Source organism: Ambystoma mexicanum, chromosome 8, assembly GCF_040938575.1.
Source record: "Ambystoma mexicanum isolate Mex_15411 chromosome 8, UKY_AmexF1_1, whole genome shotgun sequence".
Taxonomy (NCBI): Eukaryota; Metazoa; Chordata; class Amphibia; order Caudata; family Ambystomatidae; genus Ambystoma; species Ambystoma mexicanum.
The window spans coordinates 694199478-694213899 of NC_090929.1; the positions used below are offsets into that span (position 1 = coordinate 694199478).

A 14422-nucleotide genomic window follows, 5' to 3' on the forward strand; every position below is an offset into this window, starting at 1 on the left:
AGTGAATGAGAGAGCAGAAGGAGCTTGAGAGTACAGCCAAGGAGGGGGGAGTAAGGGAGTGGGGCGAAGGGACAATATGGGAGAGGCAGGGAGAGAAGGAGAATTGAGCATGCAGAAGAAAACAGTGGAGGAAGGGAAAATAAAGGTTCAGAGTGGACAGGAGAGAATGGAGGAGGCAGTGAGAGTAAGAGAGTGAAGCTGACAGTAGAGATTGGATATGGTGGGGATAGAAATAGAGCAGAAATAGTGGGATAGAGCACCAGAAGTGAGGCGAGGGAGCACTCTAGAGCACACCGGAAGATGAAGAAAGATACAGATAGCCTTCAAAGGGCTAGAGATAGCTGGGTGAGAACGATTTGCAGTGGAGAGGTGGACGAAGAAGAGGGAGAAAATACATGAGATGCACAACTGGCAGTCAGAGAAAGAGGATGTGAAGTGGGTGACACAGAGGGGAAAAGAACCAAAGAAGCACACAAAGACAAGGAGAATCTCAAATAATATAAGAAAGACCTGAGCATATTGAAGGAGAGGCTCCAGATGAAGTAGAGAAATAAGAATGAAGTGAATGGGGACAACTCACTACAGGATGTTGAGGCGAAAGAAGAGACAGGAGATAGAGGGAGAAACAGTGTGGGACTGAACACCAGCCGCAGAACCCCAGTGCACAACAATCTGATGGAAGGACACAGTGCATCCTATGTCACACTGCTTGGAACAGAAGATGACACAAAAGGTAGAGCCACAAGGAACATGAAACCATGTAAGTGGGGCAAGGGAGGGTCAGGCGTAGTGGGTGGTCAAAAATGAAGTGCAGCGGTTCGAGTTCCCAAAATGGGCAGGCCACAGAGTGTGCTGCCAGCAGTAGATGTGCTGGTGGCATTTTGTATAGCAGGGTGTGAGGGGCGGAGAGTGGCAGCATTGTGTGGATGACAGAGCGTGGGGATGTGGTGAGGTCATCATTCAGACCGCAATCCGAAAAAAGAGAAGCACTGCAGACTGTTGAGAAGGGAAGTAGAGAGGTCCAGAAAAGAAAGAAACTGTGCAACCGGTGCTGGTGGTGGCTGTGGAACACCCAGGTGCTTCCTACGCTCAGTGAGATCTGGAGCAACGTGATCAGAGTTTTTCAACTTTAGAAACAATCTAAAGACTTATGGCACATAAGACTGGAACCCAAAGTGCTTGTCAGTTCAATTACTTATTATTATGAAAACATATATAATTATTGGATTACATCTGAGTTATGCACTAGGTGTGACTGCAGCGGGTAGTTGTGTCAAGCTGGATCCTATGCCCAAGGAATCCAATAGACTAATGATTAAACAATTACGCAGAACAAATACATCAATATTGAATAGGATTGACACAGTCGACACGTGTTTCACCCACAGGTCTTCTTCCAGGCTGATATCCAGATACAAAAACATAATAATATGAATAGTCATAGCACATACATTAGTCAAAAAACATAAATTTGCCTTTTTGCAGTACATCAGATCAAACAAACCCAGGACATTAGGGGCAAGGGAATGAGGTTATTCCTTTCCAAGATGGCGGACCGCGTGGCCAAACTAGGTACTTTTGCCTTGCTTACAGTGCTTTCATAAGACAGCTAGCAAGAGAGCAAATGCCTTAGAGAGTTGTTGCTATGGATGGTCGAATTTCTAATTGGTAATTAGCAATACTTGCAACTTTAAATAGCGATGAGTAATGTTTCTCAACATAAAATGGAGATTTTCTTGCGTATCAGTGTATTAGTGAGCTCTGGTATTCTGCATTAATGCAATATTCAATTGTTTTATATATATATTGTCTCTAAATATCAGGGGTGGTAAATTGGTTTATGGTTTTGAAACTTTAGAAATTAGCTAGGGCTATGTCCCATAGGTTTGAATTAGATTACCCCATTTCAAGATGGTGGACCGTGTTGCAAATAAAGGTACTTCTGGTTCGCCTGCAGCATTTTCTACATGACATTGAGAGGGCAGCCACCTCAGAAAGTTAGTGTTCGTTTTTGGCTATCGGCGTGAAACAAGAGGTGAGTGGTTACCGCAACAAGGGAAATCCAAACTATTGTTTCCCTACTACGTGTGGTAGGTTATTGGAATACCATTTTTTCTCTCCCCTTGTTGTCATTACCAGAGTTTTGTTCTGCACTGGTGGTGTAATTCATCAATATTATTCAGTTATGGGAAGGGCTTTGAATGGCTGCTGTGGTCATTACCAGCAAAGTACATGAGTTTGTGTTCTGGAAGTAATGGCCCACGCCTTTTGATTTCCAGCTCGTTTTTTCCAAAGGTGGGGCTCACATACAGAACTGCAGTATAGGTAGGCGGCTATCGTTGAGTAGTTCTGTTGTTATGTTGATATTATCACAGTGCACGGGAGCTTAACCAGCTATGTGCCTTAATAGGTACTATGGTAATTAATTGCATGAAAATGCATGCTTCATGGTGGACTTGACTCTGATGTCACCCAACTGGTCAGAATAATGTTTATCACTCATATCAATCCTGTAATCTTACAGTTTCATATACAAATGTTTCTGTTTAATTTGTGGCTAATTCTGTTTTTTCATCATGTGCCCATGTTTCTGTTTTTCTGTTTTTTCTTCCCTGACTCAACCAAAGGGTGTTTCATTTACCTTACTGGACCTTGTCAATATACACACAAAAAATGGCCTTCTTCCCTTGCTCCTAATGTCCTGGGTTTGTTTGATCTGATGTACTGCAAAAAAGTAAATGTATGTTTTTTTGACTAATGTATGTGTTATGACTATTCATATTATTGTGTTTTGGTATGTGGATATCTGTTTTGGTATGTGGATATCAGCCTGGAAGAAGACTGGTGGTGGAAACACGTGTCAGCTGTATCAATCCTATTATATATTGATTGATTTCTTATCAATTGTACATGAGCAGTGTAGTTGTGTGATGGTTTAACTTTTGATACAAGATTGGAACGCACAAATCTAACATGTTTGCTGGAAAAAATATGGAAAGCTCAACATTCTGACTACTGTGGCAACAGCAGAAACCTGACTATGTTGATGGCAACAGAAAAGATCCAAACCAACAACGAAAGAAGTGCATGGAACACTTAAAACCCCATTAACCCCCAAATTGCTTGGCTGTCAGAATGTGGGTCTCCAGTGGAGTGAGGGTGGGCTGGAGGTGTCAGGCTTCAAACAAGTTGAAATTGCTGTTATTTCCTTTTAAAGAACCCCCTTTCATTGTATGCATCCCACTCTAATTCCTGGGATGTTTGTGCTTTGAAATAAACTTGGTTTACCCTATTTCCTCAGTCCGAGTTGTTTCTTAAACCCTTGTGTGTAACATAACACTCCGCTTTAATATTAGTTTTGCAACCCATTGGCACTAAAATGCCTGCTTGTGAGGGAACATTTTACTTCCCAAAATGATATAATTTATGGTGCTGCCAGTTTTATTGCATGCAGTAAAACCACTACTCATTAATGAAGTCCTGTTGGACTCCAGAATCTGGAGTAACAAAACACCCTGAATCAGCAAGTTACCATTACCGCCAATGGTAATGGTAACCCAGTTTGGCGATATTAGCAATACTTAAATCGCCAAACTCTTAATGAAGCCCATGTGAAGACCCTTACAGGTCTATGGTGCATAGTGCTGTATTCTCTTATGACAAGATCCTATTTTACTTTCTTGCACATGTGAAATGCCATAAAGCTATTGTATTGAACAAACACACATGCAGCATCATATTAATTGTCCCCTAGGCCATCCCTCATAGGACAGAAAAAGACTGGGCGACTTACCAAAAATCACTTACCAAAATGACAATAGTTTCATGTAAGGGGCCACTGGTTTTCAAACTCTCTTTGCCATCTTCAACAATGTATTCCCACTCCAGGCCCATCTCAATGAATGTTTTGCTCTTTGCATCTTTGCTCTTCGAATTGAGGATGAAGTTGCCTGTGGCCTGGTTCTTGACAGCTGTAAAATAAATGTGGGTGTTTCACCTCTTTATCAAAATATTATTTAAATTTACAAAAGCATCGGCGGCAAGCTAGAGCAGGGAGTTTTATAACCATTGAAAACAAAACGTCCATATATCGCCTTTAAAGGAAATGACTGCATTGACGTTAATACGCATGATCATTAATCTATCGCAGTAGAACTTTGAGTATTGGGAACTGATTTAATCATGTGTTCTGGCTTTCAATATGCTAAAATCAGCAGCACATTTTCAAATTGTTTAATAACATAGCACAGATCCCACAAGGTTAGCAACTGATATATGTTTCTCTATTTAGAATTAGTGTGAGATCACAGTGGGAGTAATGAAAATATGTTGTGTTTTAAGTATTGTGTTTCATCAATTAATTAATCAATCTTATGATATCTGTAAATCAGCACCAAAATAAATCCTGATATTATTGATCACATTTTACCTTCATCTTGCTACTTCTGCAGCGGCTTATTTAAAATATCAGTTTGGCTCCTAGTTTTCTCAAAACTATCCCATCCTGCAAGCTTGTTGTCAGTCTTGTTGATAGCCTCTGAGGGGAGGATATTTTCTCAATCAAAAACTGCATCTGAACTACAGCACTGCAACACTTTGCTTGTATATTGACCGGACCAAATGTGGATGGCTGCCCTTACACTGCACATCTGAGTATGATATCCATCATGTTGACTCAACCCTTAAGATACCCACTTAACCTAGGAACCCCCCCTGAACAGATGCTCATTGCATTGCTCATGGCATGAGTCCTAGTAACTTAATACCTGAATCACTTACCAATGCTGTGGGCAGACATCTCGGTTTCCTCTATCTGTATATGCCTTGCGCCAGCTGGGATCTCAAACATTTTCAAAATGCCAGCTAAAAACATTTGAAAAAAGTACTTTAAGACAATGTACATAATTACATATGTTTTCTTTTCATACTGTATCTATGTTTTGAACAATATTTCATGTTCTTGTGCTTTTACTTCCGTTTGTAAAAACACATTTTGCGCATTACTTCATTGGTTAATGTTGAAAATACCAAAAAAAAAGTATTTTATTTGTACATGTACCCTGCTAGTTCAGGTCCCATACAGTATCAAAAAACATCACACAAAGATTTCACAATTATCCTAACACATTTTAGCACTCTACCAGACATTACAAATGTGTTCCAAAAGAAAATACATTTTATGTAAATCAAAAACAATATGTTATCAATGTACAAAAATCAAAACAATAATTTAAATGTGCATCTTCACAGATTATCCCTATACAAGTGAAATGTATTACATTGGACTCGGAAATAAATTGAACAGAATTATCCTGCCAGTCTGTATGTCAGTGGTTTTCCGAGATTCTGGTCCATCTCAACGATGGCTCAAGCCTAGTTTCTTGGGGAGAAGGAAGTTCCAAAGTGATGGCTTTATTCTCCCAGGTTGCACACTAAACCTTATTCTCAATCAAAACAATCTCTTTTAAGAACAACTAATCTAATATCTTCAACAGGATAAATATACATTCAGGCTTTTCAATTTCCTTTCAAGTAGACATTTCTCTCATGACACCGCGTAAAATCTCATCTATGTCACATTTATAGACAGAGTTATCACTGTTTTCAGTCTCCTGGCAAGGTGTCACCACACTATTTATTCTCCTCGGTTAGGTAAACGATTGGCCCTACATTCACTTCTATCCTTTCTATTGATGCTCTTTTGGAAGAGATTTGTAATGTCTGATAGAGTGATCCACTTCTGATCAAGTCGCTTATGACATAGGGAGATTAGTGGGTAATTGAGAAATCTTCAGGCATACATTTTCTAGTGTTGAATATGAATGTGATAAGTAAAGGGCTTCAGATGCAAGGTCATCTAATGAAAAATTATTCATTTTTCATATGAACGCCAAAATATGCTAGCACCTAAAACCAAATGATGAAGCCTGTGAATATTGATGCATTCATACGAAAGCATTCTTTTTATGGATAAAAACAGCCTATTTCAAACCAATAAATAGATGAAGCTGTAACAATCCTATGGATCCTTATGTTATTGTTAAACAAAAGATTAGATTAGAAATTATCTTAAACTAGATAACACCATTCATGACAGTAACAGATTATGGTGGCACCTTTATAGGCCCACATCTACTTGACCTGATCTTCTCCTGCCAACCACAGTCAACATCGTCCACATATTTACTTAGCATCGTCGACTCATACTTCCCAAAATTAAACATACACTGCAGCCAGGAAATAACGTCAGTATCGAGCTTCAACAACAATTGTTCTTTAGTGGAATATTTTTGTAAAAAGACTGCTTCTATTCAAGCTTTATTTTGCATAATAAAATCATCAATCCACCCCTCTAGGGTGCAGCAGGAAAAGATCCATGGTATGCTAAATTACAGCAAAACACCCATATCTGGATCAGCACCCAGTAGAACATTGTTAATGTTCTTGCACATTGAGCAAATTGATAGCCTCCAATCAGCCAAAATACTATAATCCATGGCCTCTCTTTTCATAGTCATATTCTTCCAAGTGGATCCTTAACATTCTATCCTTCCATATGATTGTACCAGGGGTCAACTAGTGACAATGGACTCTTGGTGAATAAAAAATGGTGTGCAGTGTGTATGTAGTGATTTGAGGTGCCAATTGACTTTTTATGCCAGGCTATTAGCATGCAAATTGAAAATGTGTACCCCCTGATAGCACCCCATCACTGTTTCCTCTGGTGATAAAGAGATCCAATGTTTCCCAGTGGGTATTACTCTATATAAAACCTAATACATACATGTATACATATGCGCAAACAATACAGATAACACCACCAATAATGCTCAGCATCCCATGTGATAAAAATGCAAACTTTTGACTCTTCCAATCTAACTGGCTACCACATACTAAATAGTGTCTCTGCTCTTCTAAAAAAAAATCAAAACATGATGGATCCTCCCAAACAACAAATTACTAGGAGAAGATCCGTAAGGCTTCAATATGGATCCGACATAGAAACAGACATGTTGCAGAGTTACTGATCATAGAGAATATTGATGCACATCCGAAGCTCCAAATTAACGTACCAGCATTGATGAACAAATCATCCATCGGATCCTCTATCTCTAGTCACCCATATCCACGTAGTTGTAAACTGTTGTAAACTGAGTTGTCCTCCTTCCTCTCGAATTGGTGGATGTTCGACAAGATAGAAGACTTCACACCCAGCCCATCTGTCTTTAGTAGGTCTGCATGGGCCACTCCAATATCCCATAATGTTTATCTTGTGCAAAAAACCTTTTGGAACACTGATTCACATCACTGCTTACCCAAACACAAACAACACACAACCAAACCTTAGAATAGCATCAGCACAAGACATCCTAGATCCAAAAGAATTTCCAAGGAAATTGAGAAACGGATATCAAGGCTTTCGATCACCATAAATCCCAACAAAAAAAATAAAGCTCTCTCCCCACATCTTCTTCCTCCCAAATTCACATCCAGCATTGCCTAATAATGCTCGCAACAAATGGGTCTTGGCCAGAATCATTTGTGCTTCTCACCAAAGAAGTTCATCGAACACAATGGGCCTCATTACGACTCAGGCGGTAAGGGGTTTACGGTGGCGTAAACAGCGCCGACCCTTACCGCCTGATTCCGAGGTCCCTTAGCGCCATGGAGGTTTTAACACCTGCTTTTAGCAGGTGTTAAAATCCATGGCGCTAAGGGACCTTGTTGTTAATTACGCCACCGTAATTTACGGTGGCGTAATTAACGCCTTCCCCACTCCCATTATGCCCTATGGGGCAAAAATGGGAATGGGGAAGGGTAAATGGGGATTGGGGACTTACCGCCCCGCCAACCTCGGAATGGGGCGGTAAGTCCGCCAACCACCATGGCGTAAACGTAGTTTACGCCATGGTGGTAAAGGTACGACCCAGGCGGTAACTTACCGCCTGGGTCGTAATGAGGCCCAATGTATTGTTAGTTAATAGATCCATGTGCCTAATGAAGAGAAACCATATAATATCACATATGGATTGATGCAAGAAGAAAACAGTTGTAATATGTAGTCATCTTCATGCAGTAACCTGAAGCCTAATTTGTCCATTTTACACTAAACAGGGGAAAGTCTAAAGTACTTGTTCTTAATGAGGCATCCCAGGAGTAAAGGATATTTAAATGCAAATATTTGATTTGGAATAAGTACACCCACCAAGCAGTACCATGTAAGGATTTTACAATCATCGAAGGGTTGAGAGGCCACAGAGTCAGGTCGCTGCAGACAGTGAGCCTTTAAAAGGTCTTTCAACTCAAGGCTGACTTGCAATATCCTTCATGCATGTTAGGGGTACTTTGTGCCTTTCAATGCATGGGGGCACCCCCACGAAAAAAACATCTTTTAATTTTCCTTTCCATATCTTTTTCATTTTCTGCAACTACCCTTTCTTGCCTAACACAATGTCCTTCATGTCATTCTTGTCTCTATAGCTTTCTCAATTTTTTCTGCTCTTCTTTCCCATTCCATTTCTCTTTGCTTGCTAACCGAAATCTGTCTCTACATTTTTCGCTTTCCCCGACCTCAGCCACTATTTGTTTTTAATGCAAGTGTTTGCCTGTTAAACCAATCTTTCCTTGTTCTATTACCCATGGTCTGCATTTGTCGCTTGCGCCTTTCTGCTGAGCGTTTTTATCACACCTATTACTTTTTCTTTATTACAAAGAGAGCTTCCTCCTCTGGAAAAGAAAACCTTAAATAAATCAGTGACTGATGATAGGCGCCCCCTGCTGGATCTGGCAGGAGGCCATGTGATGTAACCACAGGCTGTGATAAGTTATTACTTCTGAAAATACAAGTGGTTTTCTTACAAGTGAAATGTGAGATCAGAAAAACTGCAAGTATCTAGAGGGTTCACAGGAAAGCTATGCAAGTTAGTGTTCTACACATAACGTACCTCTGATCAATTTCTGGAAGTATGTAAAGGCTAAATGAATCATGGGATAACTGTGCAAAATGCACAAGTTACCATATTTCTATAATTTAAAAATGTATTTTGGAAAATGTTAACAAATTGTAATCAGAATGTATACGTATATTAGCACAAAGTACTTGTGTAGTATTGTGGTGCCACAAAGGCCTGCCTGTATTGAAAGAAAATATGAACGGATTAATGGAATTATTTGCGTGTAAAAGTGGGATTTGTGCGCCATTCTGCCCGCAGATCCCCATTCGTCGACAGGGATTTGCGGGCAGAATGGCACGCAAATCCCCGTTTTACACACAAATAATTCCAAGAATCAGCTTTGCAGGGTGAATGCATTTTCAGCCGCTGTCAAAATCATGAAAAATAGACTGACGGTAGAAAGATCTCACATGCATTTGCAAAGATCTCAAAAGCTACCGAATTGTTGAACCTGAAAATCCCATTATAGTCAATTCTTTTTTAGTAAATATAATAATATTTTGTGATTGAAGAACTGATTATTATTATTATTACTATTATTATTACTATTATTATTACTATTATTATTATTATTATTATTATTATTATTAACATTATGGTATTTATTGAGTGCAGACCTAACTTTAGGAAACAGCTGAGCACTTTACAATCATAGGCAGAAGGACATGGTGAGGGAAGCAGAAAAACAAGGGATTGAGGTGCCAAGAACAGGGAGGGGGAGGGCAGGCAATTTGTCAGCAAGGGATGTAGGAGCAACCCGGGACAGAAACAGTGGGGATCAGATCACTCAGTCACAGGTAGGTTGGGGGTGAAGTGTGTGTGTGATTGTGCAAAATGTGCAAGAGAGCATGTCCTGAAATTGCCTGGGCGAAATTAAATATATATATTAAATCTACATCCTCTACCAGGAAAGCCAGCAACCCAACTAACAACAAAGGAAACATCCCATGATGCATCATTATCACAGCCTTACTAATCCTTTATTTCAACACAACCTTATCTACCAACGATTTAGACAGTTTATTTATTCCCTTCACCATTCACTGAATAATCCCAAACAACTACACATAGGCCTTCTCTGTTCTTCATAGGCTTCCCTTAAGAACCAATCATAGGGGGCGTGACCTGCAGCTAGAGCGCAAAGCATGGCTCCATAAGTGCACTTGGCCCAAGACTGGGGTTAATGCCCTGAACGTCAATCCTTCTTCCTGTGGCCGTGAGAGAGCACAGGTTCCTATTTGGGAGCCTAACGTGCGGCAGTGGGGGACATCGCAACTAGCACCAATGAGCTCTGAATGAGCAAGTGGCAATAAAACATCAGCACAGGGGAAACCAAGATGGCACCTAGCAGATGAGCAGACTGTTTCCCTCGGGCCAGCAGGAGTGACTGTGCAGCGATCTGCAAGGTGATCCACTGACTGGCCTGGGAAAAGGGCACTGTTCTCTGTCCACCCCCATGGAGGCTGATACTCTTTCACAGTGAGGAAGCGCCAGCACGAGGCCGCGACATCCTGGTCGCTGCTACATGGATGACCCTCCATTCGGCTTTGGTGAACGAGGCCGACGGCGGTTCAGGAGAGAGGCAGAGCATGTCACACATGGGCCCTGGTCTGAAGTCAGGAGACGGTGTGGCCGCGGACCTGGCAGTCTGTTGGCAGAACTATGCCACAGCTCAGGTGGGGGCCCTCCTCTGGCTTGGGCTGCTTGCAGTGAGGCCTGTGGCTCCCGCTTCCAGTGCTGGATCCGGGGTGGGGCTGGTGGCTGAGTGAAGGGATGACTGCAGGGTTTTGATCTTCGTTGCCCGCCCATCCGGCTCTCGTTTGGCTCTGGGGCAGGCGATGCTAGCTCCTTGGTGCTCAAGAACAAGTTTATGGTTGGGGAGCTGCTCTGCATTCACTGCACCCTGATTCCCCCAGACAGCCTCTGTAAACTCCTGCACTACGTTCATCCCAGGTGGGCACCCCACAGCTGAAGCGACACTGCAGCTGTTGTGAACAACATTATAGGCACATGCATAGTCCGTACCTTGAGCCTTTGTTCTCACAGACCTTACAGCCTACACAGCAGCACCAACCACTGGAGCAGCGGGGGGTCTGAGGCGGATACTTCAACTAGGCTGGCAATCATGACCTCCCCTCCCCTTCTCTACAGGCGGATCATCGGCCGGGGAGGTGGAGGCTCTGTGGGGCTGACAGAGTGCATCAGAGTGGGTCCAATACAGCAATTCAGGTTGAGGGCCACTGGTTCCTCTGTAACAAACTATGGCAAAAACTCCCAAGACAGCAAAGTCACTGCACCAGCAGGTCGTGGATTTGGCACACTAGGGGCATCGGGGGATGGTGTCCACAAAACAAAACTGCTTCAGCAAAAGATATGGTTGCCAGGCCTGGATAAACAAGTCGAAGATACTCTGAAGAACTGCACCATCTGTTGTGTATTAGCACCAACTCCACGGCCAAAACACTTGCAGATCTCCCCATTGCTGGATGGTGTCTGGGAGGAGCAGTCAATCAACTTCTTAGGGCCCACTCCAAGATTGCACTTATGCTTTGGTGATGATGGACGAATATTCGGAATTCCCAGAGATGCAGATTGTGTCATCCACATCGGCGTCCACTGTCATACCGGCCCTGGACCGAATACTGACAGCTTACGGCATCCCCAAAATCATCAAGTCAGATAACGGTCTGCTATTTAACAGCCTGGACTTTGCCAATTTCACACAGTATATGGGGTTCAAACACGGGAAGATCACACCCCTCTGGCCTCAGGCCAATGGCATGGTTGAGCGCTTCATGGGGAACATCAAAAGGGCATTGCATGTTGCCCATGTGTCCAACAAACCTTTTGAACAGACCCTATTCCAGCTGCTACCAGACTATCACCACACGTCTCACAGCACCACGGGCTGGTGTCCGGCGGACCTCATGTTTGGCCGACAACTAAGATCTCGAATACCCCAAGGTCCATCGACCAAGGTACCCAACCCGGTCGTATGCCCAGGAGCTCAGAGAGAAGGATTCGAGGAAGATGAACGTGACGGCCGATCCGATACAGGGTGCACAAGAAAGCACATTTGAAGTAGGGGACAGATTGGTGGTATGCCAGACACAACGCCGGAAAGAGGACTCCAGGTTTGCACCAGGATCCCTCACCATCACACCGGTGAACAATACCATGATCACGGCAGCAGACAATGACAGACTAGAGACCACCCGAAACATGTCCCACATAGGAGAATGCAAAGGGGACACTGAAGAGTGTAATGTGCCATGGTTCGTGCCAGAAAATGACTGGCACCTGGGAGAAATTGATGATCCTTACTTTGGAGACAGAGAAGCGTCTGACGATGAATGGAGGGAAGTAGAGACCCGCACCTCGAGATGCAGTCTCGCTCTGCCTCAACAGGGACAGCCAGCAAGCACCAAAATCAAACCAACGAGACTTATTGAAGAAATGGGTTAATGCATAACTGCTTGTTTAAAAGGGGGGACGTTGTTCCATTGGGCGTTATTTGCCTCGTTATGTGCGAGGCAGGGCAAGGGAGGGGGCAAGTTGGGGAAGTAACGTTAAGTGAGGCAGGAAGCCTCATTTGTATGAATAAAGGAGTTGAGACCAGATTACCTGTGGAGGCCGTGTTACATTGGTGTGCGTGTTGCACATTTAATTTACTGTGGTGGATACTTGCCACGACAGCGCCAGTCGTGCACTAATACGGGCAGATAATCTTCTGGTGGCAGAAGCGGCATGAGTGGTTTTAACAATCTGTTTAACCAACGGATTAATATGAAATTACAATACAGGAAATCACCTCTGCAGGATAACCAATTGGATGTGGAATCAGGACGCATGAATTTCGATTCTGGCTGCACCTCCACGCAACCATTTTGTGGTAAATTGGACAAACAGCTGTTTCACACTCTACCAGGGCTCCGTTAAATGTCCAAATTATAAGTGTTTAGATGCGCACAAAATTTCATAAAAACGCTACGTAAAAGGTTGCCATCAAGTATCGATGTCTCCTTTGGAACACATTGCTAAACCTCTACAGAGAAAGAGTCTAGGCTCCATTTTGTATTCAAGGTGAGTACTGCCCCATGTTATCACCTCTCTATGCATGCTGTTTCATTGGGCAGAGTGAGGGGTGAGTGGGCACCGCTTGTCTTTCTCTCTTGAAGTTAAATTATTTGGTCCTGTCGCCAGATGCCTCCCCGTTTGCACTGTGGGGTGGTACACACTAATGATTTCATTGGGACCACAAATGCACAATTCAACAAAGGAAATCGCATGTGTTATTAATGTGATGGCATTGTATGTCTGTGTGTGTGGAGGCAGGGTGGGGTGGGCTGATGATTGGTAGATTAGATGCCTTTCACCCTGCATTTTTTTAATTTAGGTAACCTCGTTTTATCATTCTGTTGAAAGCGTGAATTGTGTAATTAATGGAGTGCTCAGCATTCCAAGAAGATCAACTTGAACATGGGTTTCTTAAAGAGTAATGGGCAAAGATCGCTGCATGCATCTGGTCTGCTCAGTGCCTGTGCCGCTCCCGCCCATATCCAGGCCGAGAGGCCATTAAAAAAAAAAATCTACGGCTAAGCCTCAAATACCACAGATGAAACCTGGAAGGCAGCACATCTGTTTGACATCTGTGAGTTCCTGGAATTCCTCCTCTGAGAATAGCCGTTCGCATAATTTCTGGGGGAGCCCTTTGTCGAGTCACGAACTACCCCTTGTGAACTTTAGAAGTAAATAGAGAGACAACAAAGCTGGGGATGAGTGCTAGCCTGAAAGGTTTTACTGCTGTCACATCCGTAAGGAAGCTAGGATGTGCGGGTGGAAGAGGCAGTGTGAATGCAACTCACGCTGTGCAGTGGGGCCTCCAGGAATCAAGTTTAGTAGGGGCCACAGACAAAAGTAAGGGGGCCGCCTATAAAAGGGCAATGTGTGTGCTTTTCCCAAATTGACGTGGTCAAAGTTATGTCATGTTATAGACATTTGTAGCGTGCACGTTCACCCGAGGACATCTTGGCGCTAGGAATACAAGGTCAAGACCAACAGTTAGAACAGAGAGCTAGAACAAAAAGGTTTTCAGGGCCCGCCTAAAGAGGAGATGATTTTCCATTCCCCCTCAACCGCGCAGGTAGGCTATTCCACAATTTAGAGGCCGTGAAAGAGACGGCTCGGCCTTCCAGAGGGGACAACCACATTTTTGGAATAACAAGAAGATTGGCCTCACTAGAGCGGAGTGATCAGGCCCGGGACGTAGCAGTGACATTTTTTTTCCCGATATTCAGCCCCTTGTCCAGACAAGGCCCGGTGAACCCGGATAGAGATTTACATTTTATTCTCTGGGCAATTAGAAGACAATGTAGAGTCCGTAGCACAGGGCTGATATAAGCTCCATAGGGCGCGTTTGTAGCTATGCGAGCTGCCAAATTTTGCAGAAGCTGAAGCCAATGGATACA

At 43.0% G+C, this 14422-nt stretch overlaps 1 protein-coding gene across 2 annotated transcripts in view; it reads right to left on the bottom strand.

Annotated features, from left to right (window-relative positions):
• The window catches only part of ADAMTS14 (ADAM metallopeptidase with thrombospondin type 1 motif 14), a 622677-nt gene that overhangs the window by 141717 nt on the left and 466538 nt on the right, over nucleotides 1-14422 (bottom strand). For both annotated transcript variants that reach the window (XM_069610499.1, XM_069610498.1), the window contains exons 15-16: nucleotides 4780-4863; nucleotides 3808-3971 (exon numbers count right to left, since the gene is read on the bottom strand). In XM_069610499.1, the coding sequence (XP_069466600.1) occupies nucleotides 3808-3971; nucleotides 4780-4863 (248 nt within the window). The remainder of the gene's footprint in view (nucleotides 1-3807; nucleotides 3972-4779; nucleotides 4864-14422) is intronic.